This window comes from Periplaneta americana, chromosome 6 (assembly GCF_040183065.1).
Source record: "Periplaneta americana isolate PAMFEO1 chromosome 6, P.americana_PAMFEO1_priV1, whole genome shotgun sequence".
Taxonomy (NCBI): Eukaryota; Metazoa; Arthropoda; class Insecta; order Blattodea; family Blattidae; genus Periplaneta; species Periplaneta americana.
Window position 1 is genome coordinate 98,684,551 of NC_091122.1, and position 19,635 is coordinate 98,704,185.

At 35.8% G+C, this 19,635-nt stretch overlaps 1 protein-coding gene and 1 long non-coding RNA gene across 3 annotated transcripts in view; one reads left to right on the forward strand and one right to left on the reverse strand.

Moving 5' to 3' along the window:
• The window catches only part of LOC138701540 (lysosomal alpha-mannosidase-like), a 123,784-nt gene that overhangs the window by 78,041 nt on the left and 26,108 nt on the right, over positions 1–19,635 (forward strand). For both annotated transcript variants that reach the window (XM_069828539.1, XM_069828538.1), the window contains exons 9-11: positions 4,011–4,210; positions 14,139–14,658; positions 16,470–16,686. In XM_069828539.1, the coding sequence (XP_069684640.1) occupies positions 4,011–4,210; positions 14,139–14,658; positions 16,470–16,686 (937 nt within the window). The remainder of the gene's footprint in view (positions 1–4,010; positions 4,211–14,138; positions 14,659–16,469; positions 16,687–19,635) is intronic.
• LOC138701541 (uncharacterized) overlaps positions 1–19,635 on the reverse strand; it is a 90,824-nt gene that overhangs the window by 34,397 nt on the left and 36,792 nt on the right. The window lies entirely within an intron of this gene.

Genomic DNA, 19,635 nt, shown 5'->3' on the forward strand with positions numbered 1-19,635 from the left:
AATGTAAATGCCAAGACAGAGAAAGTGAACAATCAGCTCCTACGGCTACAGTTTCTCCTGGACCGTCAAATTCAACACATAAAGAAGACAAACGAAAGAAAAGATCATACTTGGAAGTTACTTAGCATATGGATTTACGTGGAATAAGAACGAGGGAAACCCTATCCCTGTGTGTTTAGTTTGTGGCGAAACACTTAGCAACGAGGCCATGGTACCTAGCAAACTGAAGTGGCATCTTACAACAAAGTATCCTAGTGTGTCACAGAAAAGTGTGATGTATTTTTCACGTATACTAGAAGGGAAGGAAGAAAACAGCTGTGCGAATGGTGAAGAGAATGACCATAGCTGACACTGCTCTTGAAGCCTCGTTTATAGTAGCAGGACTGATAGCTAAAAAAAAGAAACCTCATACTGGTACTCTTGGAAAGGAAATCATAGACCCTGCATGTAAAGTTATAGTTTCAACAATTCTTGGCGAAGGAGCAGCTGATCAAGTTTTGAAAGTTCCTCTGTCCAACAATACAATCAGCCGCAGGATATCTGAAATGTCATGCAATACCAATGAACAAGTCGTGAAGAAAATAAAAATTGATAGAATATTTGCTTTGTAAGTAGATAAGAGTATCGATATTGGTGACAAACCGCAACTCCTTGGTTTTATCAGATATATTGATGATAAAGATATTGGTGAGCAGTTTCTGTTCTGAAGACCACTGGAGACTACAACCACAGGCCATGATATTTTCGTTTTTATTAATTCCTTTCTCAATGACCATGATCTTTCATGGAAAGACTGTTGTGGTATATGTACGGATGGTGCACCATCTATGTCTGGGAAATTTAAAGGTTTTACTGCCAGAGCTCTCAATGAAAATCCATCCAATATTATAACTCACTGTTTTTTTGCATAGGGAGGCATTAGTCGTGAAAGTGTGTAATGAAGATTTTGCTGCAGTGTTTAACCAAGTTGTGAAAATGGTGAACTACATGAAGTCTCGACCTTTTAAAGTGCAGGATTTTTGAACAGTTATGTCACACAATGGATACAGCTCATACCTCTTTGTTACTTCACACAGAAGTAAGGTGGTTATTGCGGGGTCATGTGTATTGAACCAGTTTCTCGAACTCAAAGAACACGTGAAAACGTTTTAAGGACGAAAATCAAGACACATTTCATGAGCTGTTACTAAGTGATTCTTGATGTTTGGAACTGTCGTATTTGGCACATATTTTTCATAAGCTGAATGAACTGAATGTTTCAATGCAGGGTCGACAGGAAACAATAATTTCCTCAATAATAAAATGAAAAGTTTTAAAAGAAAACTTAGTTCTTGGATGTCTGCAGTTCAGAAAGGAGATCTGTCGAACTTTCCACCTCTTCTTAATCTGGCAGGAGATAAAGATCTGGGTAAGCTGAAAGACCGCATTTTGTGATAACTTATCAAGATTGCAAGATGCAATAGATACGTTCTTTCCATCTATTTCCACTATGAATCTCGACTGGGCTGGGTTGTCTCACCATTTAATTTCGTAGATAGTGCGGAGGAAATAGATTTCACTACTTGCGAACGAGATGAATTTATTGATCTTTGCACTGATTCCACACTCAAAGGTAAGTTCACCAAGAGTGAGGCGTCGGTGGCTGCTTTTTGGCTTCGACTGAGAGAGGAGTATCTAACCTAAATTAATGAAGAAAGCAATTCGCACTTTAGCCTTTTCAACATCTATCTATGCGAGCAAGCCTTCTCTGCTATGATGACAAAAAATTCAAAGCAAGAAATAGACTGAATAAACTTGAGGATGATTTGCGTGTTTCATTGTCAACTGTAAGGCCTGATATCATGTACCTGTGCTTTAAGCATCAATCACAAGTTTCACATTAATGATTAATCGAACAAAAGTCTATAGATGTATTTTTACTCAGTGATTGTAGTAAAGTTTACCGTATTATGTTATAATGTACGTTACTTATTAGGCCTATATCATCTTTCAATAAATGAACATTGAACTTCAATTTTTTTTTTTTTAATTCAAGGAAGGGTGCCTCCAGTTTTTAATGTTATTCCCAAGAGTACCGTGAACTTCAAAAGGTTGGGAAACTGATTTACAAAGAAATTTTAGTGTATTGATGCTGAATAGGTAGAATTCTGATAGACTTCTCATGAAAATAGTTCTTAATATTTTATACGTGTAACATTTTCATACAAGACTGTGTACATCAAAATTTGGGAACATGTGCGTGTGTGTGCGCGCGCACATGTCATAGGGAAAGAGATAAAGAGACAGAGGCAGACGAGGGATGGTAAGGAGCAAGGGAGAGAGAGTGGGTGAAGGGGAAAAAGAGAGACAGATATAAAAAGGAGAAGGAGGGAAAGTGGAAGAGAGAAAAAAGAGCTAGGGGGAGAGAATGAAAGAAAGAGAGATTAAAAAAGGAAAAATAAAGAGAAGGTGGGAGGACAGAGAAGAGAAGAGATGAAGAGTCCACTGCAAGAATGATGGATGTCACTTTCTTGTCGAAAATGAACCAAGACTGTCAATGCATAGCTTAAGACATATATAATGTACATAGAGAGTTATATGGCATTAACACTGATAGTCATTGTCCAGTAATGATCGGAAAATCATAGTTAAGCTTTGAGCGCTAAGCATTTCAAACTTTCAATTGCTTCTCCTGCAAAATGTATTCCAAATGACATCCATCATTCTTGCAGTGGACTCTTCAGATAATAAAAATAGGGATAGCAAAGAGAAAAGAAAGAGGCAAGGAGGACAGAAAGATACAAGGAAAGTGATAGAGAGAGGGAGAGAAAAACAGCAGTGGCTCACTAGTGAAGTGAGCCAGGAGAGTTTATGGACGTAGAACTACGTTTGTCAGAGAGGGATGTTCTGGGCGAAATTGTCTGAAGAAATGTTTTGAATTTGTTTCGTTTATGAATGAATGAATGAATTAATTAATTAATAATTGATGGTTTACAGAGTATAGAGAATGGTATGCTCACAGGTTATTGTTTCAGCTGATGTAAGTAGCTGTGGTGACATGTCTCGCTTTTCTACAGCCAAAGAGTCCACGCAGCTCACTGTTCCACCAAACTTTTGCACTCTCTATGTCTTCTCTTGTACTCTTCAGTGGTGGTCTTGAGTTTGTTTGATTCGTCTTGGGATGCCCTTTTCTCCTGTTGTGCTCATCTCCACTTCTGCATTCTCTCAACCCTTAAATTTCGAGGAATTTTGAAAGTTTACAAATTTTCACGACTACTTTTTTAAGTTGAGCGTCCACTTTACTCCATATAATTTTTTTCGCATTTATTTAGTTGCTCTCATTGCGCTCGATTGATCGATACCTCAAAAGTCTGGATTGGTTCAGGTGTCACGGAATTATATGCATAAAATGACTGCTAGAACGCAGTTTTCAAAGTGTGTTTTGTTTCACTGTCTTGCTGACCTTGATAGTCTGACCAGTCTTGTACAGATGTTAACTTTTACAGGACTCCTTTTCCTGCATAGTGGTATACTTTTCGTTTAACTATATTTATAGAAAAATTATAAACAATTCTAATGCAACATTTTTTTTCGACATCATCACCAAGTGGTTAGTGGTCTATCATCGAATACAAAGACGTATTTATATGCCAACAGAGAGAGGGGAGAAAGGAAAAATAGAGAAAGGGAGGTAGGGAGGATAGAGGAGAGAAGAGACAGAAAAAGTGGTAAGTGAGAAAATAAAGATGAAAAGAGACAGAGATATAAAGGGATTGATGATGGAAAAGAGGTATGAAAAAAAAGGAAGAAAGAAAGCGACCAAAACATGTACAAATTTTTGTTACCTGATATATGCTAAATATAAATTGACTTAAGACTAATGAAAGAACACTGTAAAAGAAGAATTTGTCTACTGACGAAATTCCAACAAGATATTAACAGTAAAATATAATTCACTGGAATAAGCTTGTTAGTAAGTTGGATTATTAAAAGTCGAATGCCAAACACATTCATGTTACTTCTTATCTCAGGTGTGCAAGCAGCTGTACTCTCTGGCGGACTTGGGGCCTAAGGACTGGGTGGATCTGAACAAGATGCGAGAGGCCATGGGTATCATGCAACACCACGATGCTGTGACTGGTACGGAGAAGCAGAAGGTAGCATTCGACTATGCCCGCATCCTGCATGAAGGCTTCCAGGAGTGCGATATTATAACGCAGACAGCCATTAAGTATGTGAGAAATTACTTCAAATAACTGTCTTGTTTATTACATAAATAAACAATGTGAATTGAAGTAGAAGGTTTCGGCATTTAGACTTTGAAGATCAATTTCTCATTGGCCATGCTCGTTTCAATAATCAGGATGCAGTATAGAGACAACGAACGTGGGTTTGAATTCCCCCGAAAAATTGATGCTTTTCCATTGTTGATGTTGTATCTTCTGTTGTCTTAGATAGAGTTCCATCATCTTGGTAACCCCATATTAAGGGCACTCCGCCACTCTAATGTGCAACATTAAAATTATCTGTAAGTAGAGATAGCGAAAAAATGTGACATTGGTCATTTCTATTATATAAAGGCGAAAACAATTTTTTGCTATTTAAATAATAAAATTACAATTCTGTTAATTTGGATTTTAATAAAAGATATTTTTTTAACATTCGAATCTTTGTTGAAAGATATTAGACTTTCCCATTCATTACCTTATTACATAGTTACTAAATTATTCTAATTTGTCTGTCTACTGAATGATCTAGTAGGTATTTATAATAGTCACAGTATAACAGTCAACTATGTTAATGGTTCAGGAACAGCCCATGGTGGTGCTTTTGTTGCCGTTTTGCTGCGAAATATGGCCAATGCAAAGCATAATGCTCCAATTCTTAGATACAATCTAGAGCTCGTTAATATGTAGGAAATTTATTAGGAGCATTTATAATTGAAGCTCTGTTGATTCTTACAAACAGTAAGTTTGGAAATTCCAAATTCTTCTGCATTTTTCTGCAGCTCATGCCATTAGACAGACATATGCTAACTTCTTCCTTCTTTTCAATTGTTTATTTATGTCGTTACACAAAATAAAACTTGACTATCACTCTCAGCAACTCAACAGTAATTGATGGACACACTATCAAGACTATGAAATACAGTATTGTAAGAATGTAAGGGAAGTGTTCAGTGGCGGATCCAGAATTCCTTGAAAGGGAGGCTAAATTTATTTTCCTACTATTGTCGTCATTCGCCAGTCCTGGTCACTGCTTCGAGTCCATTAGTTACTATTCAAGGAGTACAGTACATGCTCACTCCTAGCAAACACTTTAGTGACGTATGTATGGAAGGCAGAAATAAAACTGTTGGGGTTTAATTTCATTAAAGTAGCGTGGCTCCTTAAACACTTAAATATAACTGTAGTCATATTGGCCCAAAAAAGTGGGACTAAAGCCCCCCCCCCCCTTAGCGCCTCCCTGGACTACCTACGGAAGTACTGAAATCTTTATGTTCAATGTACAGTCACGACTTCACACCACTTGATTTCTTTTTATGGGAGTTCCTTAAAGATCAAGTATATGTTCCACCTTTACCTACCAATCTCGCTGAGCTCAGAAACCGAATCACCACTGCAGTTGAGTTAGTGATGCCGGATATGCTGCAGTGAGTTTGGCAAGAAATTGAGCTCAGGTGGGATGTCTGCTGCATGACCAATGGAAGTCACATTGAACCATATTGAGTGAAAACTTGGCGAGTTTTGCTATTACATGGCATTAAAACCAAATCTGTATGTTTTCTAAATAAAATTCTATAAGCTTACTAAGATGTATAGTCCTTTTGGAATCACAATGTATATAAACAGGTGGAAAAGCAACAAACAAACGAAACAAAGGAAAAACAGAGCTGAGTCTTGCATAAGAAATTCGTTCATATGTAAACCTAAGCTCTCACGAAATCAACCGAAGTATTCTGAAGAGGACTGCTTATAGCAGCTGGTATTTTTTTTGTCTAAGATGGTTCATATAAAAAACACACTCTCACTCTACTGTGTAAATGACCCATTGTAAGCTCAGAGTTCAGTGCCACTCAATGGTAAACAGTAGTTAGAAATAGAGAAGGAAACAGAAATAGAAGGCGATGTCCAAGTTAAGATCATAATAATGTGTCCAACATCTTCGGTAAAGGGATATATAAGATAGAGGATGTGTTGGTTATAGCAGTTTGTCCTTACCCTTGAAAATATGTCGAAAAATGAGTGTACGGGATATATAAGGCCCAAAGAGAGAGGTTTCACTGTATTATTATTATTATTATTATTATTATTATTATTATTATTATTATTATTATTATTATTGGTGAATCTTTCTTATGTCCCAGCCACTATAGAAACTTAATAAAATACCTTGAAAATGCCTTGGATTTATAGTCTTGATTAGTAGAAATTAATGTGATCACTGGGAGAGCTGTAAACCCACCCAACTCGTCCCAAATATGTACCTTACTTATATACGAAAATCATTGTGCTTGAACAAACAATACCACCGTATTTCTTTAATGTAACAGTGGTTTCAGTGTCGCCAACTTAGTAATAATACTACACACCTAATCAAACCTAACCTAACCTCTCTCATAATACTACACACCTAATCAAAACTAACCTAACCTGTCACATAATACACACCTAATCTAACCTAACCTGTCACATAATACTACACACCTGTAGTAACATCCTCACATTTAGTTTCATTTCATTTTCATGTATTGCCGGCTCTGTCAGTCGTGTCAGTTCCTATCTAGTGGAAGTGTATCGTACTAATTCTAAGAAGAATATGGCGACTTTCATAGTAATTACATTTTACATGTTTCGTGATATACTAATGCTGCTTAGGCGGCAATAAGGAGGTAGTGAAAGAAGAAGTGATATACTATTATTATTATTGTTATTGTTGTTATCATTACATTTCATAACTTACGAAATGTAACAGTAATACCTATTGTGGTATCTACTCTGTGTGTCTGATTCAGAAATACAAGGAAGGTCGAGAAACTGAAATACAGGATGTTTCAAGAAGTTCTCCCCAGTTTTGTGGAGGTGATTCCTGAGGTTATTTGGAACAAAAAATGTAAATAACTTAATGGGATCACATTCATAATTACGGAGTTACAACACATTTTCGAAATGCGTCATAGTGAATGCAGCGCTAGGCATGTTTGTTCCCATAACTATGTGCACGTTGTTGATAGTCGCTATTTATTAAGCTGTTATCTTTTGTGTAAGTTACAGCACGATGCCTTACAAGTTTTCTTCCGAGGAGTATGCTGATATGGTGTTTATTTTAGGCATGTGCGACGGTAATGCGAAAGCCGCTGCTGTCGAATATCACCATCGTTATCCTGATCGTAGGATTCTGAATTCCAAAACCTTTATTGGAACGTATCAAACATTGTGACAAACTGGTACTCTTCCCAGAATTCGTATTCAATACGAAAGAACTCGTGAAGTGCGACAAGATGAAAACATTCTTGATGCAGTAGAGTGCAGTCCACATACTAGTACAAGATGCCTAGCTAGCCAGTTTAACATTTCACAGTCCAAGCCATGGAGAACTCTTCATGAGAACGGACTGTATCCTTTTTATTTGCAAGAAGTACAGCATTTAGAACCAGAAGATCCCAATAGATCCAATAATAACTGATGTTAAAATAATAGTTCACATGAATATATTTATGGTTAGTGAATATGCCCAGTGTTTGCAGTTCTGTAACTGGTTAAATGGGAATCACCAGCATTACCGCTTCGTAATGTTCAGTGTTGAGGCACAGTTTATGTGGGACTGAATCAATAAGCATAACTTGCTTGTCTGTGAAGACGACAACCCCTATGCCACGTTAGAATCTAATTTTCAACGCCAATGTGTGGTGTGGTATTCTGGATGACTAGCTGCTGGGGCCGTTCATTTTCCCTGGACCTTAACTGGTGAGATGTACTGTACCTTCACTTTTTACAAGAACAGTTACTACAACTTCTTGAAGATGTTCCTCTGGCAAGAAGACGCCAAGTGTACTTCCAACATGATGGGGTGCCTGCTCACTTGTACTGCACAGTAACAGCTGACTTAGATCAGCAATTCCCACAGCGATGAGTTGGTCACGGGGGCCCTATCACTTGCTCTCAGATACCCAGATTTAACACCCTTAGATTACTGCATCTGGGGGTGGATGAAAGACATTGTGTATCAGGTTAAGTTACAAACATTCGAAGAATTGCTTCAACGCATTCTAGATGCCACGGCGACAATAAGGCACAAACATGTGAAGCTGCAAAATGCTACACATGCGGTTCACACCCATGCAGACTGTTGCCTTGAGATTCAGGAAGGCATTTTCGAAAATGTGACATAAATCCACTCTAAATAAGAGAGATTGATACATAAACAATCAAGTGTGTGTATTTTAATTATTTTTTGCATTTTTGTTAGTCGTCGTCATCATTATCATCATCATCATCATCATGACAAAGCCGTTCTTGTTTTCTGTCCATCTCTTTTGAGGTCTGTCAATGGATCTTTTTCCTCTCGGTCGATAATTTAAAATTGCCTTTGGGAATCTGTTGTCGCTCATTCTTTTGACGTGATTTTTCCAGTTTTCGTGATATCACCAAATGTATTCCATCACTGGTTCAGCCTCGAGTTCCCCCATGATACCTTCATTCCGCTTGTGGTCGAATTTAGTGCATCCTGCAGTCCTTCTCAGGAATCTCATCACACATGCTGTGATTCTGCTAATATCATGAGCTCTTAAGGTCCATGTCTCTCACTTTCATAAGAGAGAAATGATCTTGCGAAAATATTATACAGGCGTAAATGGGTATATTTCTGAACAATTGCAAGCTTGAAACACTATTGATTATGCTCATAATTTTATTGTATTTGTTGATTTTCTGGGAGATATCCCTTTCAGCTTGAAAAGATAGGTTGTACCCCAAGTAATTGAATTCATTCATTCTTTCCAGAATTTGTTTTATCAGGTGAAATTTCCATGTTAAATTGACCAGAAATTATATGGAAACTATGAAGCATTCTTTGCAAATCATCTTCTGAAGATGCTAGTAGCACCAGATCATCAGCAAAAAGTATAGCATTGATTTGCAAATTTCTCTTTATTGTTATTTTGCCGTGAGACTTCAGTTTCCATTCTTCCATAATTGCATTAATATATATTATAAATAACAGAATTGATAACCCCATAACCTTGGCGAACTCCAGCATTAATTGGTCTCCAGTTAGATAATGAATTTTAAACTTTAATTGATATTTCGGTGTTTTTATATAAATACTGAAAATTATTTGTTATGGCATATTATCATGTGCTGGAATTTCAACTAATTTATTTCTGTCAACTCTGTTGAATGTCTTTCTGAAATCCACGAAAGCTATATGAGTTTCCATATTAAATTCTCTGTATTTCTCCACCAGAATTTTGAGTGTTTATTAAGTTTATCCTTGATTATATTTATATAAATTTTGTATCCAGAATTTAATAAATTAATGTCTCTATAATTTTCACAATCTTTCTAGTGACCTTTCTTATGAATTGGAATTACTATAGATTTTGACTATCTTGTAGGTGGTTCATCTCCATTCCAAATTGTGTTAAGGAAGTTAAGAAATCTTTATAAGAACGGTGGTGTAGCATACTTAAACATTTCCACAGTAATTGTATCTTCTCCTGGAACCTTATTACTTTTCATATTTCCAATAACTGTCATTAGTATCCATCGTGATATCTTTAGTTTCTATATTATTTGAACTGTTCCTTATCTTGAGTCCATAGATTTTGAAAATAGTTTAGCCATGTATGTTTTGAAATGGAATTAATTTGAACTTCATCTCTCGTTTCTTTACCCAATTGTTTGAGGATTTTAAACGTTTTGGGTTATGGTCTTGTTATATCATTTTCTAAATGTAACACGAAATTTTCCCAGTTTTGTCTGTGAATTTTTGGGACTTCTCTTTCTGCTATTGCTCGTTTTCGGTAATATTCAATTTCGTCTTCTTCTTTTTGAGTTGCAAGAAATCTTTTGTAAGCTACCCTTTCCTCTGCAATGATTTGTTTAACGTTTTCAACCCACGATATTAAGCCTTTCCTTCGAATCCATTTTGCCTTGGTACCAAAACTTTCTTTAGCAGTCACTTTTAATATATTTTGAAGACGTTGCCATTCATCTTTTGCTAGTGAATGCCTGAAATAAAAGTTTTTTTTCTGCCGTTTTCAAATTACCGTAACTCCGTAATTATGAATGTGATCCCATTAATTTCTTTACATTATTTGTTCAAAATAACCTCAGGAATCATCTCCATAAACTAGGTGAGAACATTGTTAATCACTCTGTAGAAATGACGCACGTGCTATGCACTTGGATCAGAAACAATTCTAACTGTAGAATTGATAAATTTTGCAGGATACTACATTTGCAAATTAAATTAAAAAAATTGCAGTCTTTATCTGCGAGACATAAAGATCAAACAATGTCTTGGATAAAATAAATTTCATTCCGCACTTTTTTTCTAACAATATTGCTATATAAATTTTGAAATAACTGTACCAGTATTATAATTACCTAAGATTAACTGTAGATTAATTAGATGATAGTCTATCATTAAATGAACATGGTTCAATCATGAGCAGATATAGTGAGTAGGCCTATGTGGTGAATGTGAAGTGCTTTGGTGCCGGCTTGTTCTGAATATTTCAGTTTGTCCAACTATTTTCAATTGACTGATTCTTTTCTCACCACATCAACTTTTAACAGCATATATATTGAGCCTTCTCATGTGAAACAATCATCAAGGTATAGAAAGAGATGAGATAAAGATCGCTAACTGAAAAATAATAAACCATTATATGGATATGCAATTTATCTAATATTGCTAAAATATATGAAATCATCACCAAAATTCTGGAATTAGGCAAAGGAACAAGATATTTTTTATGAGAGTAGGTCTGTGATCATCACTCACAAAATAGGAGCACCCAACTTGAACTGAGGCTAGTTTTATTTCAGTTGCAAAATTCTGCTTAAATACTGCAAAATTATTCACATCACGTTAATTAAATATCAGTACTTACTTTGGAAATGCTCATTCATTATACTGTGATCATTTTTGTCACACCAACATTTTAAAATTAAAATTTGGCAATTAAGAATAGAACAGTATCCAGACCTTGTATACCAGCGGTCATCAGCACAGTGCACCCTCGGGCTAGCAGCTCTTACCCGTGATAAGAGATGCACTAATGTGCAACTGTGGCTGCAGTCTCCCTCTCCCTTCTGCATGATGGTGCATATTTCGATACACTTCTTACCGTTACCCATTTCAGTGAGTGCTGATGTCCACTGTTGTATTACTGTCCCCTTCAGGGACTACTGCTTCATACGAAGAGTATTGTTAGTTGCCTTTAAAGCACAGAGAACAAAAATTCACTTGTTCTTCACTCAATTGTAAATATACAAGACGATTTATTTACACCTAGATAAATGTTTTCCCCTTTCCCTAACTTTATGGTAAAGGGAGAGAGAGCTTCAAGTTCTGTAAATTATGCTGTCTAAGGTCGTGAATGATCTGACGAAAATTTGTAGGACCTACTCTAAAAGCTATTAGTATAATTATGGTGTTGTTGTTGTTGTTATCCAATGCTGGGCTTTGCCAATGAAGCCATTAGCGCTCTTGCCTCCAATATTTCTCTGTGGTGGATCCAACAGGTAGAACTTCACAGGTTTGTAGATGTTCTGCAGTCATTTCTTCTTCTTTGTGGCATAGAGGACAATTAGGATTCGTGTAAATTCCTATTTTATTCAAGTGTTAAGCCAAATAATCGTGTTCCGTAAGCAGTCTGAATTTTGCTACTGCAGTTTTACTTGGGATTTTTTTATTAAAATGTTCCATTTTTTATCTTCGACTTTGTTACATAGTGCTTGGTTTTGCTTGATTTTATATTTGTTTTTAATTAGTCTTTTCATGGATTGAAAAGGTAGGCTTTTATTTCTATTCTGAATTAAATTGGAGCCTTTTTTGGCAAGAAAATCAGCAGTTTCATTTCCAGCAATTCCGCAATGTGCAGGTATCCATTGCAATTGAATTTTTTCTGTAGTTTTTGAAGTTGTTGAATAATTTTGTGACATTTTAAAATTTGATTGACATCATTTTATATGAATTTATTGCATGTAATGCTGCTTTAGAATCAGAGAGTATGACAGCATTTTGAAATTTATCTATTCTGTATAGTAGGTGTTGGAATGAAATATGAATAGCCGTTATTTCCGCATCAAAATTTGTTGTATGGTATCCTGCTGGTTGATAAAATGAGAATAAAGCACACGTAATTCCTGACCCTGAGTTGTTATCGATAGTAGACCCATCTGTGTAGATATGTAACCATTCTTCTGGTGGGTATCTATTGTTCACAGCTTCTAGTGCTAGTGCTTTTAGTACAGGTTTGGAAGTTTCAGATTTTGTAACTGGTTCTTCTAAATCTAGCTGAATATTAATTGGTTCGAAGGTTAGAGGGTTTTCTCTGGTTAAAATGTTTTCTTTAGATTTACGGTGATTCAGTTCTGTTTTTATTTCCGTGACTTTGGACAGGAAACTTGTTTGTGTTTTCAACTTGGTTGGTTGTAACAGTCTTTTTTCCCATTTTGTTGTTGTTAACCGTAGCATTTTTTCATGGTGTGTTAGAGCCAGCTCCTCTAGAGTTAGACATATTGGAAGGTTCTGGGTTAAGGCTTGCATTGCCATGATTGGAGTTGATTTTGCTGCACCAGTTATTAGCAGGGCTTGATTTTGGCATACTCCTTTCTAGTCGATTCAGGTTAAAATTATTTGCTGTAATTATTACCTCCACATTGTAGAGAAGTATTGGCTTGATGAATGTTTTGTACGTGGTGTTCAAAGTCTGCCGATTACTACTCCACTTTGCTCCAGCTAATCTCTTTAAAATTGAAAGTCTTTTCGTTGATTTGTTTACTACTGCTTCAATATGATTTCTCCAAGATAATTTTGAATCAAAAATTGTGTCTAGATATTTCGTTTCATATGTTTGACTCAGGTTTGTTTTCTTGAACTGTAGATTTAGTTTAGGAATTTTTTTCTTCAAGCTAAATATTTCAAATGTTGTTTTATCAGTATTTATGGCCACCAAATTGTTGTCAGTCCACTTTTCTAATAGGATCAGAGCCTTTTCCATTGAAGCTTTGGATTTGACTATTTGTGGGGAAGATGTCCACATGACCATGTCGTCTGCAAAAAGAACTGTCTTTATTTCTGCGCTTGATACAGCCGAGGGAAGATCATTGATGTAAATGTTAAACAAGGTTGTACTCAGTACTGCACTTTGTGGGAGGCCCATTTTTATTTGTCGGAATTTGGAAGTACTGTCATTGTATTTTGTAGCACAGAAACGCTGGGAAAGGAAGTGAGTGATCCAGTTTAACATGTTGTTTTGAATGCCTAGTTTTGTGAGTTTTTCGAGTAGATTATACCTCCATACTGAATCGTATGCTTTTTCAAAATCAATGAAAACTGATAGCGTATCTTGATTTTTGTTGAAAGATTCTTTGACATCTTGGGATAGCTGAATTGTATTTTCTTTTGTAGATAGGTGTTGTCTGAATCCTGTTTGTGCTGCTGTTAGTATGTTATTACTTTCTAAGAACCAATTTAACCTCGCTGAAATCATATGTTTTGCTGTTTTTGCAATGACACTTGTTAAAGAAATTGGTCTGTAATTATTTATGTGATCAGCTGTCTTGTCTTTTTTTAGAATAGGGATAATTATTGCTTTTTTCCCACTCTGTAGGTACAGTAGAGGTCCATGATAGGTTAAATAATTTCAGTAGTACATTTGTTCCCTTTTGTCCGAGATATTATAATTATAATATTTATAATATTTATAATTATATTTATAATATTTATAATTATATTTATAATATTTATAATTATATTTATAATATTTATAATTATATTTATAATATTTTATATTTATAATTATATAGTATAATTATAATAATCTGGATTCAGTTCAATTACAGTAGATCCCTTCCAGAACTATGGAATAATCCTATTTGAACAATATCGTTAAATGAGTAACTTTTATTATCTTTTTATTGCAGGAAAATGATCGGAAAGAAATCCGAGATTCCCATAGAAGATACTGCACCACAGGAACCAGAAAAATCTACAATAGATGAGCCAGAACGAACTAGCGCAGATCCAGAACCCACGAACACAGGTCCAAAACCCACTAGAGAAGATGCTGCACCACTCAAGTCATGCCTCCTGCTCAACATCAGTCTCTGTGATGTATCAGAGAACTCAAAGCAGTTTGTGGTGACTGTATATAATCCTCTGAGTCGTCCTGTATCGCACTTTGTGCGACTGCCTGTATCTGGGCAATCATACACAGTGCAGGACCCTACTGGCAAAAACATTCCAATACAGATGGTGCCCATCCCACAGCCTGTGCAAAAGGTTCCTGGACGCGTAAGTCCTGCAACAATGTCACTTGTATTCTACGCAGCTGATGTTCCTCCCTTGGGATTTCGCTCATACTATGTGAGCAAGAACAACCACATCCACCGCATTAAGCAATACAAGGCACACATGGGGAAAGATATCACACTTGGAACCTTGGTGAGTTTGAAATAGATGAAAAAAACAATGTATTACAATAAAAATATATTATTATTATTATTATTATTATTATTATTATTATTATTACTACTACTGTGTTGGTGGTAGTGATGTTTACCATTGTGAGTTTTTTTTTTATTATCAAACCTTTCTTCTTCTCTTTATGTGAGAAGTGTATTTAGTTTACTAAATTTAAGCACACGTGGTTGTTATCACATAATTTTATGTAACAGTTCTGATTGCTTCATTTTTCTTTCTTTCCTTTTTTTCTTTCTTTCTTTTATATATTTTTCTTATTTTTTTATTATTTTTTTTAATTCCCATAATACATACATACATATTGTTGGACCTTCAGCACTGTCGTCGTTCTTGGAAAAGTTAACGCCTCTACTCACCCCATTCCACCCGTTTCTCTCCCACTACGTCAAACAGTAGGCCACGAACCTTGCCGAATAGGGATGTTGCCAAACTTCCGTCAAGCAGTGTCATGTCTCTTGAATATTGCTTATAATACTGTAAGGTCAATTATTATTACTTATTCATAATTTAATTTAAGTAGGTCTAATGACGCTGATTGACTTATGCAAAATGCTATTACTTGCTTAATAATATTTCTTTCACCACTCCGTGCTACAGTATTCATGTTGAGTTGACAACACTGGACTGAAAGTGCAAATAAACTGTCCCGCAAGAAGGCTCAAAATTGTGAGTAGTGGGGGAGAGAAAGAGAGAGGGATAGAAAAGAGAGAAATAGGAATACAGGGAGAGAAATGAATTGCCGAGGCTGAAAAGGAATTAAGGTTCAGTTCGCATATCTTACGGGGGCACAGATCCGATGGTTGGACTATACATACATACATACATACATACAATCATACATAGTGTTCTGTCAAATGGCAGGTCTTTCACTGCAAACCCAGCATTCTTCAATCTTTTCTATTTTTTGCCTTCCTCTTTGTCTTCGCATATGATCCATATATCTTAATGTCGTCTATCATCTGATATCTTCTTTGCCCCGAATTCTTCTCCCATTTACCATACTTTCCAGTGCAGTCTTCATTTTTAGGCAGTTTCTTCTCAGCCAGTAACCCAACCAATTCCTTTTTGCCTTCCTGATCAGTTTCAGCATCATTCTTTCTTCATCCATTTTTTCCAACACAACTTCATTTCTTATTCTGTCTGTCCACTTCACACACTCCATCCACATTTCAAATGCTTCTATTCGTTTCTCTTCACTTCGTCGTAATGTCCATGTTTCTGCCCCATGTAATGCCATACTCCACACAAACCACTTCACTAGTCTGTTCCTTAGTTCTTTTTCCGGAAGTCCGGAAAGATGCTCCTTTTTCTGTTAAAAGCTTCCTTTGCCATTGCTATCCTCCTTTTGACTTACTTGTAGCTGTTCATGTTACTGCTTATAGTACACTCCAAGTATCTGAAACTGTCCACTTGCTCTACTGTCTCATTTCGAATTCGCGAGTTTACCTTCTTTATTTTTCTTCCGACAACCATGGTCTTTATCTTCATCCCATACTGCTCACAGCTGTCATTTGGCTCCACTTGCATATCCCTTAGTATCGTCTCTTCTTCTGCTAACAACACCATCCCATAATTCAGTTTTATGCTTATTTATGAGATTTATAATGTTCATCAGGTTTATACCTTTATTCTTTCTTGGTAAAGTGATTCTGTCTTGGATTGATTTTAGATGTAAAATTTGCGGATTTGGAAGAATTATTAAGGAAATTTTCCTTTAATATAGAATTTCTGCTTTCATCATAAAACTGTTTGTTTCATTATTCTGTCAACAGGACTTCAATGCACTGCTTGATGGTAACACAGGACTGTTCAAATCCATGTCAATAAATGGTGCAGAGTTCGGTGTCAGTCAGTCTTTCTATTACTACAAAGGCTACATTGGAAACAACGAAGAGTTTGCCAATAGATCTTCTGGGGCTTATATATTCAGGCCAAATGGCTCTGAAGCAATTCTGATTAACTCACAACCAAAATTCGTAGTCTATAAAGGTGAGTTGAACCAAGATTGGTACTTCATATTTCTTTAAGCATCCTTTAACTATGAAAAAAGTTCGCACGTGGAGATAGAGTGGGGTTCATATCATAATGATGAAAAGGTATTAACTACTACACGTTGTCCTAACTCATGCATAGAGTTCCCAGTATGGATTTTTTTAAAGGTAAGTTAGGTAATGTATGTTCTAAAATTAAGGTCATGCAGTTTAGGCATTGATATAGGAAACTGAAAGGAAAATATTATTTTACAACAAAAAACACAAACTAAAACCATAATAATTTATAATTGAAATAAAATAATTTAAAATAATTAAAAAAAAACATTTTTAATAGGAAGTTCATCTTTCATGGCATTGGATGGCTTCCCGCAATCCCTACCATAAGCCTATATGAAATTAAATTAGACCTTTCTGCCAGTACATTGCAGGCATTCTGAATAAGCTGCCATAATTCATTGGTGGTTGCAAAGAGTGCATAAGGCCAGTTCTTTCAAGGTTTTGAGGAGAACGCATTTTAATATATACAGACATTTCAGTAAATCGTCCTGTCTTTGAAAAGACTTTGCTAGTGTAGCTTAGTTCTAGAATTTTTCTTAAACTGTCTTGTGTTTATGGCATACCATACAATAGAAAATGATATAAACTTATAAAAATTGAATCTTAGGGAATGAAAAATTATACAATACAAAAACTTCTACAGCTGGGACTGAACCCGAATCTCCTGCATATCACACCAGAGTTCTATCCACTAGACTACAGACAGCTAAGACCATCCAAGTGACTGATAAACATCCAATTAACCCTCGATGATCGAGTATCGATTGGGAGGGTACATACCCATTTTTCATTGAAACAACGAGTGAACCATGTATTAATATTAAAACTTTGATTTTGATCCAAAGAGTCCGGTCATTTTTTTCTTGGGACGACTGTATAATGTAACGTAAATAAGAAAGATTCCAACTTTTCAGAGCCAATTTTAAGATGTTTAAAAAGTTTTAATGAATTGTGTTGTTAAATGCAGCTTTTATTCATCATTGGCAAATGATAGGATGATGAACAAGCAAGTAGAAAGATTAAGTACAAAAAAATGATCATAGCATAGATTTTTCAGACATTTGTCTGAAGAAACTGTGGAAAATCAGAAGAAAGGAAGTAAATGATCTGGATCTTCTGAATATTAAACTAGGGCACTGGTGTGTGGTTAGCCTTTTCGATACCTGTAAGTTGTTTGAAATACTCAGTTCTTCCTTAATGGTGCATGGTAAATACTTAAAGGACGTTAAATTGAGGTTTATAATCAAACTCGTTACTAATTTTTTTCATTGCATAATTGTTCAACCTTTTTTATTTTCCTTCCAATGGCGGGTAGTTGGCTTTGTGTCATTCACTCTAGTGTCCACATCTAGGAGAAATGCTCTTAAAGGTGTAGTTTAATGGAGCAGTAGTGAAATGCTGGTAGGAGAAACAGGAATGCCTCAAAGAAATCTACCACCAAGCACCATCTTTGTCCATCACAAATTTTACTTGAACCTGTCAGGATTCGAACCCAGATTATTGGTGTGGAAAACGGACACCCTAGCCATTCAACTGAAGTGTCGGCTGGAACAACGTTGTTACAAAATTTTCATTCGGCGTGTTTCCGTGTAATAATGTTATATGTCATGTTACCTTGCTACTGTCCATCAATGCAGTACGTGAAATTTGTCCACCCAAAAGTTCGCTGCCCTATAAGAACAACATTGTACGCGTACACATTTTTGCAACTCCTGTAAATTTTACCAAATGTAACTTATAATGTTGTTCCAGCCGACGCTTCAACTAATGGTGCTAATTCTGCTGTCTTGCTGATGCTTTGTATAACTGCTGCAACTGACAGTTTAGTTTAGAATACTTTTTATTGATAATCACGAAGTAATTTATTTATTACCAGTATTTAGAATTGAATCTTTTTTACATTTTGCTTACACTATTATAAAGACTGTGCATCAACATTAAAACTTCAGAATTAGCGGAATTCCCTGGTCATAAATAACACCACAAGTGATGCACAGCACAACCAATCACTGTAAGAGACGAGTCTCAAGATTTCTCACTAAAATTCGAATATGGATTTGCAGACTCTATGCAACTGTTATTTCATAGCATAATTCCGTACATTTTCCAACTTTCAGTGGTTGCCTTATATTCCTAATCTTCATCTTCGTCTATTTTCCCACTGATCATCGTCTAGGTTGCGAAGTCTCATTGCTTCAGCAATAATTCACGACATTGAAAGTTAAATATTAAATGTGTAGATATGAGACTTCAATAGCGCAACATGAGTCCAACACTGACATTGATTTTTCATGCTAGAGACGAGTTTAAATTCCGGTGAGTCAAAATGGAATTTGTACATCTTGATACACAACTTTTAACACTATATCACTTAGGAATATGTTTATGACCATCACTTTCACGTGTTAAATGTAAACTAAGTTTGTAAATTCCTAGTTGACTAGTTTCAGTTTAGTAGTAGCCATCTTCAGAACTAGTGAGATCCCTGCATCTTCTGGTTTCTTCAGTTGTTTTGCTGGAAGGTGCGTTTGTGTTAGGTAGTATGGAGTCAAATAGGGTGTGTATGTCTTCTGAAATTCAGTTGTGTATTGAGGATTTGTTGTGGGTGTGTTTTTGTGTGTCTATATATTTCGTACTGTTCTAGTGCAATTAGTGTCTGGTTTTTAGATATGTAGAATTTACATGTCTGTATCTACAGTATGTTGCTGTAGCTGTGGTTGGTGTTTGTGATGTGTTGTGTGATTTGGTTATAGCTATGATGTGTTCTTTGTAACGGGTTTGAAATGATCTCCCTGTCTATCCGATGTAGAAGTTGCAGCAGTTATTGCATGTGAGTTTGTATACACCTTCAGGTTGCATTTGTTTGTGTTGTTTGTGTGTTGAGATG